This window comes from Abrus precatorius, unplaced genomic scaffold, assembly GCF_003935025.1.
Source record: "Abrus precatorius isolate BTA unplaced genomic scaffold, Abrus_2018 Scaffold6, whole genome shotgun sequence".
NCBI classification, from domain to species: domain Eukaryota; kingdom Viridiplantae; phylum Streptophyta; class Magnoliopsida; order Fabales; family Fabaceae; genus Abrus; species Abrus precatorius.
The window spans coordinates 14,725,173-14,744,633 of NW_020874406.1; the positions used below are offsets into that span (position 1 = coordinate 14,725,173).

General features: G+C 35.2%; 3 protein-coding genes across 6 annotated transcripts; 1 reads left to right on the plus strand and 2 right to left on the minus strand.

Annotated features, from left to right (window-relative positions):
- The first annotated feature begins 5,319 nt into the window (after positions 1 to 5,319).
- Positions 5,320 to 7,655, plus strand: LOC113869371 (NAC domain-containing protein 71-like). Of its 2 annotated transcripts, none has more exons than XM_027505667.1 (4): positions 5,320 to 5,799; positions 6,124 to 6,407; positions 6,505 to 6,813; positions 6,896 to 7,655. In XM_027505667.1, the coding sequence occupies exons 1-4, from the start codon at positions 5,643 to 5,645 to the stop codon at positions 7,172 to 7,174; spliced, it is 1,029 nt and encodes a 342-aa protein (XP_027361468.1). In that variant the 5' UTR covers positions 5,320 to 5,642; the 3' UTR covers positions 7,175 to 7,655. The 2 variants fall into 2 exon arrangements, with proteins under 2 accessions (XP_027361468.1, XP_027361470.1); XM_027505669.1 differs by having other exon boundaries at positions 6,574 to 6,813; positions 6,896 to 7,457.
- Positions 7,656 to 9,952: 2,297 nt separating this feature from the next.
- LOC113868830 (aluminum-activated malate transporter 12) lies at positions 9,953 to 14,048 on the minus strand. Of its 3 annotated transcripts, none has more exons than XM_027504756.1 (6): positions 13,512 to 14,048; positions 13,108 to 13,248; positions 12,562 to 12,834; positions 11,869 to 11,990; positions 11,626 to 11,769; positions 9,953 to 10,999 (listed from the first exon to the last, which is right to left on the minus strand). In XM_027504756.1, exons 1-6 carry the CDS (start codon positions 13,819 to 13,821, stop codon positions 10,373 to 10,375), a joined length of 1,617 nt encoding a protein of 538 aa, XP_027360557.1. In that variant the 5' UTR covers positions 13,822 to 14,048; the 3' UTR covers positions 9,953 to 10,372. The 3 variants fall into 3 exon arrangements, with proteins under 3 accessions (XP_027360557.1, XP_027360558.1, XP_027360560.1); XM_027504757.1 differs by having other exon boundaries at positions 10,037 to 10,999; positions 12,562 to 12,621; positions 13,512 to 14,038; XM_027504759.1 differs by lacking the exon at positions 12,562 to 12,834 and having other exon boundaries at positions 10,037 to 10,999; positions 13,512 to 14,038.
- A 1,877-nt stretch (positions 14,049 to 15,925) lies between these two features.
- On the minus strand, positions 15,926 to 19,185 carry LOC113869310 (MND1-interacting protein 1-like). Its single transcript, XM_027505575.1, has 3 exons — positions 19,091 to 19,185; positions 17,440 to 19,005; positions 15,926 to 16,753 (listed from the first exon to the last, which is right to left on the minus strand). Exons 2-3 carry the CDS (start codon positions 18,994 to 18,996, stop codon positions 16,235 to 16,237), a joined length of 2,076 nt encoding a protein of 691 aa, XP_027361376.1. The 5' UTR covers positions 18,997 to 19,005; positions 19,091 to 19,185; the 3' UTR covers positions 15,926 to 16,234.
- Between the last annotated feature and the right edge of the window lie 276 nt (positions 19,186 to 19,461).

The window sequence follows — 19,461 nt, forward strand, 5'->3', positions numbered from 1 at the left end:
ACCCCATCCCATCCCGACAACCTGTCTGCTCGCCTACAATTGCTTAGATTCTTGTACTTGATTGCTGACGTCCCATGAATCTATGTCGGAAACCTGTCGCCCACCCCTTAATGTGTTTCACGCTTCAAATTAAAGGTTTCCTAATGTTAATGTGTAGAGGTTCATAATCTTGTAAACTGAATAAAAGAAGACAAATTATACGAGCATATTAAAACTGTACCATTTTTTAATAATTAAGAGAGAGAGAATATGACATAAGATAATTTGTGATAAAAAAATAAAAAATAAAACTAATAAAGAAAAAGAAGCTAGTGAACAAAAAGCATTTGAGTGCGTGCTGAGTGCTGTGCTGCTTACGATATACTACAATCTACAGTGTGAGGAACGAGGTGCCACTGATAAGGTTGGTAGAACAGATTACTCTTTTGGTCTTTTCTGCTTTTTGGACAAACAGTATATGAATTACATACATGGCTTATGGACGCGGCGTTGCTTAAGCCTTCCTTTTGACCATTAGAGTATTTATTTGATTTTCTCTAATTTGCTTCCGAGTTTCCTGTTACACTCACCCACTAATGTTGGAAAGTGACTTGTCACCTCTCTCTCACCCCTTTCACCATCACCGCCAATGAATTTGTATATTTTAGACGCTTAAATAAATAACTGTAACCAATAATTAACGTCTTCAGGTTGATTCTTCCTCTAATGCTGTCGATAAAAGAGATGACTTCCATTAACGTATCCTCCGCAGTTGTCAATTGAGTTACCTTGACAAATGCTTTACGCGAAACTTTTGGGCATTAAGAATGATCATGGTTGTTTTTAGAAGCAAAAATTTATGTAAGATAAATTTATTTTGCACGAAATACACGACGGTGATAGTTGATTTTTCTTACATGGGGATGATATACAAGAGTAGTTATAGAATAAGAAATTGTTATTCAATTAGAAAAAGACAAGACAGTAAATACGGGTTTCTCTTCAATAACTTAAGACGGGTCAATAAAAGAAGTAAAAAAAATTGCGGTTGATTACTAAAATCTTAAAAATTGAATGTAATAAAGAACGGTACTTTACATTATTACAAATCCAATATTTATCTGAAGTCAAAACCCATCTTGCACAAAGCTGACTCATTACAATCTCTGGAGAGCGCAGGGCTACAGGCAGAGGAGTGTAGTTGAAAGGGGGCTTATGTAAACTGCAGAGTCAAGAGACAGAGAGACCGAAAGGAGCAGACAAACAGCGACAAGGATAAGGTTAATTGTCCTTGTATTTTCCACTTCCCCATGAAACCCTCGTTAACTTCTCCAATTATTTTTGCCAGCAGTCAGAGCACATGAGCACCTTTGCTTTTCCAATTCTCATTTCACAACCATTTTCAGCAATGTCAATATGAATACATAATCTGTGGAAATGTGGAGATATGCTGCATATGTAAAGCAATTCACGTTTTTATTATTACTAATATCAATCAATATTATTCCTCCCTCTTTCTTACTTTATTTTTTCACTAAAACTATCGGCGCATAATGTTTAAAAACAAAACTTCTTTACAACATCTTTTGATTGAAGTGGCAAGCTATCTCTATAGATTACGTAATTACTGCCACTTAGAGTTTAGCAAAGAGTTGACTTAGTTATGCCTCGCACTAACGTCATCTCAACCCCAAGTTCTTCATTTCCTTTAGCCATCTCAGGACTGCAGTTGCCAGGTCTTTCCATTCGATATCGTTAATATATATATATATATATATAATTACAAAATATCTTTAATAATTACAATGATATAGTTTAAAAGATAAGGATAAGATCTTGCAAAGTGAGGATTAAAGTTGGGGCAAATGGGGTATGACGCTTGTGGCAAAAACTTAGTGATATAGTAATCTATTTATAACATAGATAAGCAATTTGCCTTAGATGGACTACCTTTCTTTTAGTTTTTATAGTTTGTTTCCTCCTATTCCCAATGTGAACGCAAAATTCCAATGGTTTAATAAACTGACCACATCAAACCTAAATAGACACTAGGCTCACTTTTGGCAAAAGGAACGGTTAATTATTGTATTAAATTTTCCTTTTCCACTTGTAGAAAAGTGGCAGTGACACCCTCTCTGATTGCTGCTTTGTCTAATTTAACTTCTCAGCCACATAAGCGAGGGAAAATGAAAATATATAAACCAATGTTTATAAGATACTTAGAACTTAGGATGCCCCAATAAAAATGAGAAAATAATTTGTAATTTTCCGCTGGGTGGCTGGGTCGTTCTGCTTTCTACTATACAGTTGAAAAAGCAAATGCTTTTGTTCTTTCTTTGCTAATAAATGTAAAAAGCTAGTGCTTCATTACAGTTGGCCTATGTTCGATGTTATAGTCAAGGACGACTAAACATGATTTGTCACTTCAATGAGAAATTTAGTTTTAAAACTTTTCTTTTTCTTCAAACAGTTTTAGCTAGCTATTGATCATTCAATTGCAGGAATAGTGATAGGGAGTGGGCGCTGGATTTTAGGACTCAAAAGATTGATAGCTATTTCTTTGCATGGTTAAGGGGAAAATGACACAAATATTCTCAATCTCGCCCATCTTAATTACATAAAAGAAAGCTCTTTCTTTACATTTTCCCTTCCTCAAATTGAACATTACCACCCAAAACACTCATTATCTTTTCCAAAATTCCAAAAATGAGTAGTTGTTAGATTCATGATGAAGGTGGTAAAAATATATCTCGTAAAGCTAAGAGTAAACTAACACAATCAGGTGTTAAAGCAAGCTTTAATTTCACCTTTTGCTCATACATATGCAATATATTCCATTAATTGCCCAGTATTTACTTACCAACCATCCTTGGTTGGTCCCACTAACTAGAGTTTAGACAGAGCTTGATTGCTTAAAGATCTCCATGTGAATTCTTAAGAAGAAACGAACCTCTGAAAGTTAAAAAACTAATTAAACACTTTTCGAGATTTTCCTTTTGCAAAAGAATGGACCCGCTTGATGACACAATCACCTGAATTAAAAAAAAGATAAAGTGTTCAATCTGACTCAGGATGACATGGAATAAACTTGAGGGTTAACTTGCAGAGTCAAGGAATCCCATATTCCTCAATTAATGGTTCTCCTTCCTCTCACAGTGTTTACAATTGAGGGAAATTTTCAGTTGTTGTGTGAACAAACTTGCTTTGTAGTATATGTTCCTTTTCATCATAAAATAAAAAATGTAACAAAAGTGGGCGATAGTGATAATTCACATAAATTATGTACTACATATTCAATGGACAAGAAAAATACTTTGCTATCATAGCACTAAGCACTGGAATTTCTCAGTAATTAACACTAATGCTTTAAGAATGACGAATATTGCAGTATTGGTGCTGGGTTGGTAACGTATATGGAGCCATCATGACAGCCCCAACTTGAGAGCTTTGTTGGAAAACACGACACGGGCGTGTGATCCAAGGCGCATAAGTTTCACATTGGAAAGATTTGAAGAGAAAAATATTTTTTAAACTTGAATTGACCACACTTAGATCACTTCGTGGAACCAACTAGCTGAAATAATTTCATTGCTTGAGTATTCAATAATTCATATTATACGTATTACTTTATCAAATTATTTTTATTACTTATTTTTTTGTATATACGTAACTTTAAAATACTCCCAAATTAAAGGAAATAACTTTTACATATTGTTTAAATGTGTAAAAATACAGAAAAAAAAAAAAGAAATTGAGCATCGGGGATAAGATGAAAATTCCAAACATTTATTACTTTAGAAAAAAACAAAACAATAATTTTCTTTTACACAAAAACAGTACCTTTGGCTAAAATATAGAGTTCCGTTTGGGAAATAAAGTGGCTCCATGACTTTACCAATCACACATTCCTCAACTTTGAGTACATTACTATTCTTCATATCGTATTTACTCATATCCATATTTGGTGTAGTTGAAAAAGTTTCAATTGGGAAAATTAGATGCACGAACTAGTCCTATTACATTTGATTTATATAAATACAGAGGAACAGTCTTGTATTTGACTGCACCAACTGCCAACAAATTGAAAGTAGGACTGATATTTACACTTAGCTTGACAAAAAATAATTTCAGGTGACTAAAGATAATGCGACTACTGTTTTTATTTTATCTATTTTTCGCTGATTGATCGTATCTCAAAGCATACCAATTATGCAAAATAAATATACCAAGGTAAGATAATCTATTGCACGTTTCTTTGTCAAGTGAAAAAGAGAAGAATGACAGTTCTCTTACCAAAAAAGTTGTCTTTTTCTATCTAATAATACAATTCAACGACAAACATAATATCATCCAAATCTTGGCAAATACCAGCAAGAAACAAAAACAGGAGAGGGAGAGTGGAAAATGGTAGCAAGAGAAGATTTGAAATAAAGGGAGAATAATTTCGTACTTGCAACATCTGTATTAGGTTTGGACGGGTCATGGGTCAATACGAACTCAAGTTGGTTTGAAAATTGAAATGCACTTTGATGAAATAGAGGTACACTGAATGCTTTTGGCAAAAAATTAATGGCACCCAAATTATCATTGAGTTGTTTAATCCATCGTTCAACTCAGATGCGGAGGAAGTATCTCTCGTCCTGAAAAGAACAAGAAAAAGTGATTATTTCAACATCATAAAATTAATTAATATTGTATATAATTTTTTTTTTCATCTTTAATTGATATTTTGATCTTTTTTATACATGTATATCACAAACTCAAAATCAAAGTGGATAGCTTTTTGCTGTTCTATATTTTGATGTTGGAGAAACCATTTTTGGAGGAAAAGTGCACATGAAAGGCATCAAATACCGCGGGAAGTTGATTTGAACTTTCTTGGGTGTGAACACTGAAAGGTTTTGAAGTGGTGGGCCATTTGCTTTGGAATTTTGGGTGCACTAAGGACAAGTAATCTCAAACTTTCGGTGTGTACAATTTTGGACTGTGGGTTCTCTTCCCCGAATGCTATATATACCACACCATTAGTGGCCTCTTCTTTTACTCTACTCTCTTTTCTCTTCTTCATCTCTCACTCATCCATCACCACTTTCTCTTTCTTTTTCTGGCTCTCTCCCAACATAGCAACTAGCCCATTATTCAATTTGGTTTATTTTAACTTCTACACTTCGAAAAGTTTCCACTTTTGAAAATCGTTTTCAGAACTCTACCCATTTTTCTTGGAGTCAAAAGTTGGTAGTTGAGTTACATAGTTATTCCTAATTCCTTCGTTTCCTTCATTCTTTTGTGTTCCAGGGATTAAATATTGGGGTTAAGGGGTGGGGGGGTGATTAGCTTCATTGAAGACCTCAAAGTTTTCTTTAAGACGATGGTTCTGGCACATAACGGGTACACTCTGTTGAAGTGTCACCTTACTCTAGATAAAAAATATATTGTTGACAAAAGCTTCTATTTTTGGATCTTTCAGGTTTTTAATAGGTATAGTCTCGGTACATAACAAAAGTACTCAAGAGTTTGGCTTTGTTGGAGGAAATTTTGAATTTATTGTCGTTGTGTTAATCTGAGACTGGAAGAGACAAGAGTTGTCTACTCTATATAGCCTTGTTTCTCAGTGTCACTTTATTTTTAAAATATATATATAGTAAGGAACATAGAAATTTAGAATGGGAGGGGCATCACTGCCTCCAGGTTTTCGTTTCCATCCAACTGATGAAGAACTATTAGGATATTACCTAAAAAGAAAAGTGGAGGGTCTTGAAATTGAGCTTGAAGTTATCCCCGTGATTGAATTGTACAAATTTGATCCCTGGGAGTTGCCGGGTAATCTCCAATTTCACATGATGATCATTTGCATGGTTGAACCATAACATGTGTATCACAGTGACAGTACAAACAGAAAAATCAATAAATTTTCATGCTAGTGTGAACTGAGACTTTATGAATGATAAAAAGTAGAAAGCAGCGTTTTGTTCCATTCGTTTACTTTTAGTATTCTTTGGTGATTAACTATTCCGCTGTAAAATCTGGTTCAATGGGATGATTTCTTTAGTCAAGGTTGGAAAAAGCAATGATTATTTTATAAGTGACATTATTGTTTCTGGTAAGGAACATTGAGAAGGCTAACTTGTGAGGTGTGGAATGCAGAGAAATCTTTCCTACCAAAAAGAGATTTGGAATGGTTTTTCTTCTGTCCAAGGGATCGCAAGTACCCAAATGGATCACGGACTAATAGAGCTACCAAAGCTGGTTATTGGAAGGCCACCGGTAAAGACAGAAAGGTTGTATGCCAATCAAGTTCACCCACATCCACTGTGACTGGGTACCGTAAGACCCTTGTTTTCTATCGTGGAAGGGCCCCTTTAGGAGATCGAACGGATTGGGTTATGCATGAGTATCGCCTCTGTGATGATCTTGGACAAGGTTCCCAGGTACAAAGTTTTTGCTTTAGTTACTTTCATGTTAATGTGTTGCTTCACTAGCTTTGGATTGGCCTTACAGTTTATGTCCTTGTGGTTAATGTTGTAGGGTGCTTTTGCTTTGTGCCGAGTTATTAAAAAGAATGAGAAGGCCAACAATGATTCCTTGGGAGAACAGAAGGGTAAAAGCAAAGGTGGGAGCATTTCCATCAATGGGAATGACACCTCATTGAGAATCTCGAATGTCTCTGGTGACATTTCTTCTCAGGCAGGTCAACTTTGCTGTGAGAGTCGTTATTCTAGTCCTATTGATTCTCCATGCAATGTGGCTCCAGTGGCTGGATTTGAGCAAGCTTCAATGGACAATAATTCTTCAAGCATCTGGGTGTCCCCTGATATGATTCTTGATTCTTCAAAGGTTTGTAGGAATGAAGAAGGAAACTTGAGATTGAATAGGTAGATATTGAAGATTTTTTGACATTTTTCTTGTTCAATTGCAGGACTACTCTCAAATACAAGATGTGGTTGGATTCTTTCCACAGTATGAGTTACTGAGTTCAATGACTCCGTGGCAATCATTTGAACATACAGAAATTTCACCTAGTTCATCCTACTCAAATTTTAATGGGGAAATTGAATTTTCTGATGATCTCAGTCGAATTGGCTGCATGTCACCTTACTCAGGACAAGGAAATTTCATGGACTATTATGGGAATGAACATGTGTCTTACGAATGTTATGACCAAATTAATTCAATGAGTGACCCAAAACTATTCTGAAAAGGAAGAACATTCTCCTCCTTTTAGTAATGCCTGATGTTTGAGTTGGGATCAAGCTCCAATTTCCAAGCAAACAAATGATGATGGGAGTTTAGGGAAGCATAGTACTATATGGTTGCAGCAAAACAATTTGTGATGTGAGGGGCTAGAAGGGATTTCTAAGACAACGCCTTTTAATGTACGTCTTGGAGTGATAAATAATGAGTACAATCCTCTTCTTATGGACTAAGCAGAAACTTTTCTCTACTTGAAGTGAGTATGTTTATCATTTATGCTTGTTTATGTAGAACGCCCGGGTGATATCACTTTTTTGGATTTCACCGAGTTGGTTTAAATTCAGTCATTGTATGTGTGGCTTTATAGAATGAGCTTACATAATGGAGGAGGTTTATGTTTGTTGTACCCCCTTACCTTCCATGTCCATGTTCCTCTTACAGAGCTTCCGTAAGTTATTTTCACAAGAACTTTCCTGGGATATTACCTGACATATGTGCAAAAGCATGTCTATCTCTATTTCATATATATATATATATATATATATAAGATACTATACTTATTACTTAACTAGGCTTTATTTTTATCAAATGCTTTGTGGCGCCATGAACTAGTGTTGGATATTGAAGCATGAATTCTATTGGTCATGTTGTTTTATGTCAAATTTCCGTTGAAGTAAGATTGCAGTTCCAAGATGCTAGTTTATTCTCTCTCCACAAGAAAAAAAGCGGTATAGTAGGTTAAAGATTAAACTAGCAACTTGATTATGTATGTGAACAAACTAAACTCCTGTTTCTACTTTCAGTTACAAGAGCCACCATTTACCTTTATCATTGCAGAATTTTCTTTAAAAATAAAGCTAAGAATGATTTTTACTTTTAGAGTTGATAAGACACTCCAACAGGCAATTGCTTCGAGAATCATCTAACAAACTGTTGAAATACACGTGAGAGTCATACATTGAACAAAACATAGATCAAGTTCCTTATATTTTTGTCATTAAATTCTTAAATCGAAGGATCACATTTGGAATATTTTTAATATTAAATAGAACAAGTTTGTTTTCAGAACGTAAAAGACATGGATATAAGAAACTTTGTCTTTGTCTAAGTTTTGTCCTTCCTCAAATGCATCATCTTAAAAAATATTTCCAGGAATTTTCACCCAGTTCATTCTCCAAGGTGGGCAGGCTTCCAATAATTGCATAATGAAGAGCACCGTCTTGTCACAGTCTGGGAAATGAAACTTAGTGAGTTAGCAACATATTTTCAAATGAAAATTTTTTTGGGGTATTCATGTGAAAACAAACTGCTGCCTCACTGCTTAACATTTATAAAGAAAAAAGGCAAGGCTAAAGTGCTGGCTAACAAAAAGCCAAAAGTAAAAAAGAGGAAAATGGAGATTGTCATTAGATACCTAGTAAAGATTGCTTTTACCTAGTATCTCCATAGATATAGCTGTGAAACTAACTCTTAGGTGAAAACAGTAACAATTGCATTATTTGAACCTTTAGTGTCTCATGGTTGTTTAAGATCACAATCAACTTTCACTGTGACAAAGTACTATCAAATAGCACTGTCAAATAGCCAGTACAGAATCCAAAAACTGCACAAATTAGATGATACTGCTCAAAATGAGAAATTGTGTTGATCACTTTAGATCAATATCATCTACTTGATTGTTTCATTGTTTACACTTTGGATCCTTCTTAGTTTGAAATTTAAAAGTAAATCTTATGCTTTTACTTGTTGACCCTTGTTAACTAAATGTGTAATTACCCATTAATCTATTACACTAGAGCCTCACCATTCAGGGAAAAAGGGAGGAGGGGGGGGGGGGGGGGGAGGTGAGGGAGAGAGTCAAATGAGATTTTCTTAACTCACCAAATAAAAAAACCTCGTTAGTAGTAGACAATCCCAACCACACATGCATTGATGTAGAATTCTACCTCATCCTACACACTTTTTCAGAATAGTTGATTAGTTTAACATTTTACAATAATCTGAAGACAACAAGAGGACAGAGATTCTGAATTTAAACATGCTTAACTAAGTAGCTCACATGGACATGGTACGTGAGTGAGAGCATGGATAGGATATCCATGTTTGTTGTGGTTTCTATTCACTCATTATCCATATTTTGAGAACGTAACTTGGAAATGGCAAAATCGAATATCATAGGCAGAGTAATACTCATGAGTGCCATATGAAGCTGCACAATGATTAGGCCACAAGTTCAGCTGCTACCAAAAAAAGAAAACTTGGGAAATTTGCAAATTGTTCCCCCCTCGTTCTTCTCCATCTTATCAAGAATCTCTTTAAAGAAGGCTCACCAATGTATGACTTTTAGGAACTCTTTCTTAAAGTACTAAATTCCAAAACTCTTATAAATGCAAAACTATCCTTTATTTACTATACAACCTTAGAAGTTAGCACCTACTACCCAGCAACTCAGTGGTCCAGTCTAAAATATATATATGGATTTTTCCTCATTAAGCAATTGCTTTTACGTGGTTGTGGAAGAAGAATTCCTTCAAGCATTATGCTCCACTTGCGGAGTTGAAAACGAAATGAGTGAAAATCATCCTCAACGAAAGTTAAAATATAGACACTGGTAGTGGTATTTTATATTTCTTGGTGAATCTTTCTAGTGGAAGATGAGAAAATGACTTAAATAATCTTGGTTATTTATGCACAAAATATTAGACAAAGACAGCAGTCATAAAAGTCAAAAGGGTAGTATTCCTTGTCCCTTATGCAGTTCTAGTATAAGCTTGCAATTTAGGACTTGAAAAAATATATATTTCTTCCATAGTAAACTGGACTCATCACCAGAAAGAGACACTAACCCATCATCGTAAGGCAATCCAAATATAGATTTTGCTTGCTGTAAGTCACAAAATTGTGGGGCCCTAGCAGCATATTAGAGAACAAGCCGCGAAGGATGTTCTATAATCAATAGGGGTATTGCATAAAGACATCTATGTTCCCATAGTTGAGTCCATCAACAGTCTTAACATTGAATGTATCTATGCATTTTATAACCTGAAATATATGATCATCCTAAGAGTTATTCCAACTAACAGTAGATCAAAAGTTCAAAACATAATTATATTTAATATTCATCATCATCATTCGTCAAATAACAGATTATCCATATCCATGAAATAATGCACTATCTAAGGACTCTCTCTCTGTCTGTTAATTAGTCCACTGCTCCAAGGAAAGGTAAATGGTTCTGTAACACATCAACTCGGGGCTCCTCGCAAGTCACAACAATCTCATCATCAGGTCTGAACTCTTTAAAGCATGCCAATCTCCCAAGTTCTTCAACTTCCTCAATGACAAGGTCCAGTTTGGCTACAGTTTCCACAAGCAAAGATGCAAAAGCAGCAAAAGGAAGAGCCTCAGAGAACTCAAGACTAGTGATTGCAATTTTGCTCAACTGTGGCCTTAAAGACTTGCGTTCTGTTTCTTTTGACTGTTCAGTGGAAGTCCTTTTGGTTTTCCATTCAAGCAATGCTGAAGAGTCAGTTTTAACTGTTGAAAGGGATGATTTTGCATGTCTTTCTTGGCCAACTTGTTGTGCAGCTATTTTGAGCATGTTGGTGGCTTGGTTGTGCTTGTGTTTGAGGCCTAAGAAGAGGCGAGGTTGAGATTTGATGGCAGTGTTGAGGTCCTGAAGGGCTTCATGAAGATGGTCAGAGAGTATTTCTGGAGAGCAATGGCGGCGATTCCTTATGCTGTTTGAAAGTTCTATCAGTACTTTGGACACCTCTGCTGCAAGCCTGATGCAGGGGTCCTTGAACATGGCTCTTACAGATCTTGGTGTCTGAAATCAATTTTCAAATTAAAGGACATATTGGTATTAGTGGGATTAGAAACTATCTAATTGCATTTCTGTTTCATATTATAGATAATCCACGACACACTGTGCAGTATTATGTATGCATTTGTCAGAATAATAAAGGTTATAAACGCATGGCTTATGAACATAGTTCTATTCCCATGGAATAAATAATATAAATTATTATCTAAGTTTTTAATATATCAGATATTTAAATTTTTTAATGTAGTCTCTTATTTTTACTTTTTAAAAATGTATCTTTCTTAATATATATATATATATATATATATATATATATATATATAATGGTCCTTTGTGATTTTGTTTTTCACATATGAATATGGTTCCTCGAAATATATAATATTCTATTTAATATATTTAAATGTTATAAATTTTTATTTGATCCCCTGAAATGGGGACTAAAAAATTTCACTCACCCTTTAGTTTTATAACATGTTTAAATTAAGTATAACGTTTAACAATTTACGTATATTACTGTTTTAAGTTAAACTATTGCTGCAGAAGTGGGATTAGTATTAGTTCCAACCTAATAAAAAGAGTAAGCTCTGGTCGATTTCATCTTCAAATTGATGAGAGTTTTGAAGCGTTACCTGAATTTCTGTTCTCAAACAGCCGTGCAGTGCAACCACAGTATACCCAAATTGACGAAGAACAGCTCCAACTTTTACGTACTGTTGCCATGGAAATCTGTGACAGTACCTAGAATGCCTCGGCTCCCAACTTGCATGTAATGCCTGGCCAATTCGAAATCGAATATCTCTTTTCAGTGATTTATTAAATTCCAAATTAAGGAATGTACATTAAAACATGACACATGGGTTGGGCTTATATACCAGTGTTTCATCAGTGGATTTTGAATCCAAAACAGCTTTATAACCTTTGTATATTGGATCCTCTGACAGTTTCATATCTACAGATCCTTCAATTTCTCCGTAGAAGTATTCATTCACACAAGCTGCAACATTTTACCTTCACTGGGTTAATTTACATGTGTGTATATATGTATATATATATATATATATATGACAATGAAGTGAATCAATGTTTCAGAAGAGAAAATGGGTCATTGCAATATAAACATAGTAAAACGCAATAATTTATCCATGTGCTGTGATATTTTGTTGTATTAATGATATTAAAAAATAAAAGTAAGAAAAAAAAATTAAAGTCCTACCTTCGATCCTATCTATAAAAAAAATAAATGCTTAATTTTTTAAGACTAATAAAAAATATTGTATGTCATTAGTTTATACTCAATTTTAGAAATATTCATAACATTAAATGATTAAATTGGTATATTACGTATTAAATAAATGAGTATATCTACTTTAATGGATAAAAAATAAAAAGTTAATAATTAATAAATCTGAAAAGGCGTTTTTTTCTTATATTTAAAAAAGAATTAATAATTATTTTTTATAAATAAGATTGAAAGTAATATTTGTGAAGGATCTAACGTCCATATGTATTAAACAAAAACATAACGTGCCTTGATTCCTTAACTAACATTATATGAGTTTGTATACCTTCTATAGATTTGGCAAGGCCTTCAAGCTTGTAAACCGTGCAAATATGAAGGTCTTCTCCTGACCAATTTGGAAATATGAGTAGACTCATCAGAAGGCAAATAGCACAGCCTATGGCTATGGTGTATACGCGGTCGTGTGCAATCTTCAAGAAATTGTCAACCCGGTAGCTCGACACAGTAATCAGGTTGAAAGTCAAGAGAAATATAACTAGACCATAGTCATAGTTTTTCTTTATATAGGGAATGAACCTCATATAAGTAGCTATAGCTCCTGCAATAACAAATTTTGTTCAAGAGTAATAATGTTTAGTCATTAATTAGTTGTCACTACTGTTAAAAGGTCTTTGTATCCTAACCATTTGTTCTCTTTATTGAGTATATTATGGTAATATGAACTTGAAAACTAAAATCAAAGTGAATTAACAACAACGTTATAGAATTAACAAAAACAGGCTTTATTGGATTAGGAAAGCTTAATTTCAAGTCTTAATTTCATTGCCGTATTTCTTTTGAACTTGTAAAGCATGTATATATCTATACACACCTACAAGAAAAACTGCAGCTCCAATGATAATAGCTTGAAAGACTCGGCCAGATGCATGTGCAACATAACCAACAAGAAATGCCAATAATCCTGCTAACAGTGTTCCCAATCCTCTGTTGAGCCCTTTGCATAAAGTTGCCCCTGGAACCAAAACAATGAAAAATAGTAAGGTCATCCAACCCATGCATGCAGAAAGGATTTCACACACACATACAACAACAACAACCAAGCTTTATCCTAGACTATACTATGCTCTAAAGCTTGTCAAAAATTAAATTTTCAGAAATATGATTAATCAAATGTTTCTTTTAATAAATTCATCTAAGGGTTCACACACACACGTAGAGAGATATAAATAGGAAACATATCAAAGTGAAAGAGTGAGGTTGAGAAAATTAAATTGCCTGCGGTGAACTCGAGCACTACCACCACGGTCATGACAGCCCAAATTGCACTTTGTCCAATCCCTTTGAAAAGTGGCTCCGACAAATACAACAAAGAAACAAGAGTCAAAGACAAACCCACTTTGAATGCATGGATCAACCTTCTTGGATCTTCACGTCCCACTTTCCACGTAGTATGCCAAGCCAAGCAAGGAAATCTCCTCACTCTTTCACCAAAAACTTGCACACGTTTCTTCCAGTTCCCATTGATTCTACAATTCTCATTCTCAACCATTGCCATTTCCTGGCCAGCATGAACTTTTGGCACCATTTCTTAATCAAGGTGAAGAACTAGATTGAGACTATAGTGGAAGCAGGTGGAAAGACTGTGACAATCGGAATGCAACAAGTTAACGGGCTTCTCAGGTGGTGCTTCACGTTTCAGCCCAAGAGCAAGTATCCATGACAGAAGAAACGCTTTTAAAAACGGGAAAAGGAACTGATATTTTTGTCATTTTGTGGGTTAATGGGGAGTCTAGATGTATGATTTGAGAGCCCCATTTTGGTCCATGAAGCGAGTGTGAACTTTATAAGGCGGGTTATTGGTGTAGAAGCTGGCAGTGTCATTTCTACATTCACGTGCATTCCATTAAAGTATCAATGCTTTTAAGTGAGTATCGTTCTCAAGTCTTAAAGCTAAGAGTGAACTCCAATAATACTAGTATTATTTTTGTGGTCAATAATTTCATGTTACCTTGATAATTACATTTTAAGTCCATTTTTATGGAGTTCAATATAAGGAGACAAAACATGTAAACCATTAAAAATCGGCAAAAGAATGTCTAGAATTTTCGTCACCACCACAATTAAACCGATATATAAAAAAACTAAAATTAATTTTGTTGTTGAATAACGTGAATGTGACTACTTGCACCGACTAAGGTACGTACATAGAAGTACAATGAAGAACTTGATTAGGTTCAACAAACGGGAAGCTCAATCATTCACGTATTAACATAAATGTTCAATCACTGCTTATGCTTGGTGACAATCTTTTTGTTTGCAAATTCCAGTTTGCTTTGCCTCGTTCTAGTTGACCTAACTCTAAGGGATCGAGGGTGTTAAGCAAGCAAACAGTGTAAGCAATTGTTGAATGGCATTAAAGAGTTTAGCTGCCAGCTGCAATATGATATTGTTCAAACTTGTAATGATACTGTGATTGCATGTAGCACAGTCCCAAGGTGCTGTTGACTCCTTGTGTTTGAACCTTCACGGGAAAACGGAAATGCAACCAATAATGGCCATAATATGGTATCAAATTATCAGTAAAAGGGAAGAACCGTGTGAACTGTTGTGTTTGATATTATAGCTTTTTGGAATCAGAGCGTATGTGTGTTGTGTTGATTTCTTTCTTTTTCTTTTGTGTTGTTCTATTGGTAAGCGGTTCTCTCGTGCATTTCCAACTTCTCCATGATTCCACCCGTTTGAAGCTGAGAATTCAACACGTGGCTCCATAAACAAATTGCCATCTGTGTTGTTCAGTTATATATATATTTGAAACTTAAATTGAGACACTTTGTGCCGCTACTAGTCATGCATCAACCCTAACAACTGGTTCAGTTGAATCGTTTGGATCGGTTTCTTCCGATTTGGTATGCAAAAGGGTTGTCAAGAATGAGATCAGCCTTGCACATTACTTACATAGCCCAACGCCATTTTTTGTTGTCTACACCCAACAACATATTGAGTCGCATACCTTAAACATGAAATCTTTGAGCCTATCTTAGCCCAATCAACGTAAAGTTTGATTAATTATAAGATCAAATATTTAATTTTATAATGACCAAATGTTTAATCATGTGGGACCCACGTGTTAGAAGGAACTGGCGAAGAATAAAGCATCATTGTTAATATGAGTACATTAAAAATAATTTAACTCTTTCTTGGTTTATTAACCTATTTTTTTAATATAACAGCTCAGAAGTTTTAAGTCAATTAAAAATTATTAAATTTTATTTTAGACTTATTAACAACAATTAAAACTGCGATTATAACATATTTTACTTTAACCCAAATTTTACAGGGACACAGTACACCAAAAATAAAACAAGGTAGTAAACTAAAAAAACTAGAGTAGTAAATACCTTACTGTATTTTCTACATTTAAAAATATTGTAGAGGTAAAAACAGTAGATTAATGCTATATTTGTAACAAATTCTCACAATATTTTGCAAATTTTTTTGTTTTTTATTTCCCTCCATCAGATCACTCATTTTACCTCCGACTTCTCTCGTTTCTCTTTCTATCTCTTTCTTAAATTGTGAAGATTGTCGTAAAAATCTATCAAAGCAAATAATTTTGCTGTTTACTTTCGATCGATGCTCAAGAATCCTATAAACATACTTGTAAAGGAATGAAAAAGCAATAGTATTTAATACTGAATATAACATTTGATAGATTAAGAACTCAAAAAACTTTACTCATTGTTTAAATACATGTTATTTTTTGAATCCTTGATTAGTGCCTTCAAAACACTAGATAGTATTTCCCTATTTCTTATTTTCAAGCAATGGCAGCAACCAACAAAATTTCAGACATTCAAAAGATAAGCTAAAGGAAGACAATGTTTTATTTACATATTCCTGATTATCTTACGTCCCACGGCATATTGTGAGAGATTGAGGACAAAGAAACTCCAACGACTGCAAGGAAATGTGAGAGTTCGTAGCATATCAGTGCGAGACTACGAACTTGCCCCAAATACACGGATTCTCTGTTCGATTGGAACTCGGCAGCATGGACAGACAGCTTTGGCCTTTCTCCCATACTGTTCACTGCAGCTAGCACACATAATTTGGTGTGCACATGGCAAGAAAATTATGGAAAGTTCATCTTTTCCACATATAATGCATTCTCTATTACCGTTGCCTTCTTTTTCTGAAGAATCCTTTGCATTGTCTAATTCTTGTAGAAGCTCATCAATTGTCTCATTTTGGGGCTCTACATCCTCACACTCATTTGGGGGCATAGTCCTAGCTCGATGATGAAAATCAGCAGAATGTGCAGATGCTTTAAGACGTGAAATCTCCTGCTCAAGCCTCAGAAGATCATCCTTACGACGCTGGAAATCTATCTCAATCTTCAGGCGTAAAGCCTTAAGATTTCTTTTATTATTAGTATCAGCTGCTTCCTTAGAACGGCGTTCCTCTTCAATTAGTGCTAAGGCTTCCTCCTTAGCCTTCAATTCTTCCCTCCCCATGACCTGTCACATGTTATTATGCAGATCATTCATAACAAGCATATGCTCTGATCAACAGATAGTTATATATAAAATGTAATTTCAGGAAATAGGAAACATCAAAAAGAAATTTACGAAAGCACCAAACAGAAACAGCAGTTTTCATAGCATGAGATTAAGGGAACATTGAATGGTATGAAAGTTGTATTCAGTTCCATGCTGACAAAATCGTAGCATACTAATTGACCTGAGAACAATCAACTGAGAGAAAATTCAGGTAACATTGATGAATAGTTAGATGATTCACTTCCATGATAAATCAGAAAACAAGAAATGCTATGCCTGAAAGACACAAGTTCTTCACATGCCCGCTGACATGCATACATGCAAATACACGAATGTCATACCTGACAATTGGAGCAATTTTGTAAATAAAATGAGCTAATCAAGACTATTAGTAGAATATGTGAATTCATTCATGTGGCAACAATAATAGCCTTATCCCACTACGTGAGAATTCTTTTAAGTGAAACCACTTCAATTTTAATTGGTCTCACACTAAATATAACAGAAAATGCACATTGTCCTAAAACACCATCGACTTATAAACATACCAAGAAACACAGACAAAAACATAATGAATGTGTGCAATTCCAAGTGCCTATTAGGATTATAGGTGTTATGTTGTTTTCGTTAAGATATTAGCAAACCTCAGCATCTTTTTCACACTGTTTAATCTGAGCCAATTCTTCTTCTATCTCCAATATCTTCTGTTTTTCATCTGAAATATTCTGTTGTATCTTGGCCTTCTGTTTCTCCCAAGCTTGAAGCCTCTTTAAGCACTTTTTCTCCCTTTGCATAACCTGCTTGCAGGCTGAAACTGACTCTGATGCACTTAATTTAGAAGCCTCCAACTCTGCTCTGATTTCAGCATTCTCCGCCTCTAGTTTTCTGACAATTGCATTTGCTTGGTCCATTTGACCGCTAGCCCTCCTTAAGGCATTCTCCATTTCTGAGAGTCTCTTCATGGTTGTGTCATCAAGTGCCTCTTTCCCTTTCTTCAGTCGTTGGTTTGCCTCTCTTTCCATCTTTAATTTTCTCACCTCAATCAGATCACTGCTTAGCTTTCTTGCAGCTTGGATTGCCTTCTGATGAGCCCAATCTTTTTGCTCCTCAACCTGTTTCTCAAGATCCTTAATCTGATGAGCTAGAGTGACTATCACCTCATCCTTCTGATCTTCTACCACAAACTCTGAATTCTCACCAATATTTAGATCAAGCAATTTACTCAGCACTGAATTCAAGTCTTCTTGGTTATTCAGAGGGTGAAATTCAACAGACTGCTTGCCCAGGACCGGAGTCCCAGAAACTGATGAAGAATCCAATTTCGAAATGGTGCTAATGCTAGGAATGGCCTTGGCTTGTGGCTGCAACTGTTTTGAGTTAGCCCTAAAATTGGCAGCAAACATTGCAACATTTCTTTTCAATAAGGACTTCATGGAAGGAGAAAGATTAAATCTTTTTGGGAATACAATATCCCTCTGTAACTGAAAATTAATCCCCGGACCATAAGAGAAGAAACCATTCACAGGAAATTCTATGGATTCCCCATGAAACTTTTGTAGAGGTGGAGCATTAACACCAACTGCATTGTTACCAATACCTGTATTCTCAACTGCAGCATAAGAAGGACACTCGTTGCCAACCGGAATTTGGATGGTGCTGGCCCTTCCCACATGAAAATTACTCATGAGGAGACACCACATAGCATCACCTCTATTCAAATTGGGCCTCACTTCTTGTAACAGAGACACAATACCCGCCAGAGTGTATTCTGTGAGCTGCTTCAAGTCAGAGAACGCAGGGTTGAATCCACAATTATCAAAATTTCCACTATTCAGACAAGCCAAGGAGTTCTGTAGTATGTTTGTGGACACATCCATGCCACCATAACAATGCCCATTTCGCAGAATCGTTTTGACGGCAACATCCTCGTTGTAGCCCAAAGCAACAAGCTTTGACACAGTATTATTGTATATAATTTCAATGTTTTTCAACAGAATCTCTTCCAATTGACCCTCCATACACAAAACCCAACCCGATGAGTCAACGTTAGGGTTTGAATTGGGATTGAGACCCAACTCAACATGGTTTTTAAAGGGTACCATCCATTTTTTGTTCAAATTACAGGATGAATCGAAATCGGGTTTTGCCGAATGAAGTTTCCGATTCCCTCGAATTTGTTTTTCCCTCGCAGAGCAACCCATATATTATTCCTATAATTTGGGTCAATTAATTGAATATATGCAGAGACAGAAGAAAATAAAAAAAAATGAAAATAAAACGAATAGAGAGACTCACAGTATGGTGAAAGAGAGCACAGAGAGATGAGTGTGGTTTCGGTTTGGTTCGTATCCGTTTAGCTTACTTCAGGAAAGTCACTGCTCACTGTCCACTGAAAGTCTAATGGGTTTCGTGTATTTATAGCTTTCTCTACGTGGGCCCCCATCTGCTTAAAGTTTGAGCCCATCCTCTTCCCCTCGGGTGTCCAAAATTCAGGTTTGAAGTTGTGTCAGACCCACCATTTTTTTTGGTACAGAATATATTTTTTACAAATTATTTCACCTTTTGACCCTAAAAAAAATATTTATATTAGATAGAGAATTGTTCGGTCTTACATTTAAAAAAAAAAAATTAAATACCTATTTGACCTAGTTTGATTGAATACTTTG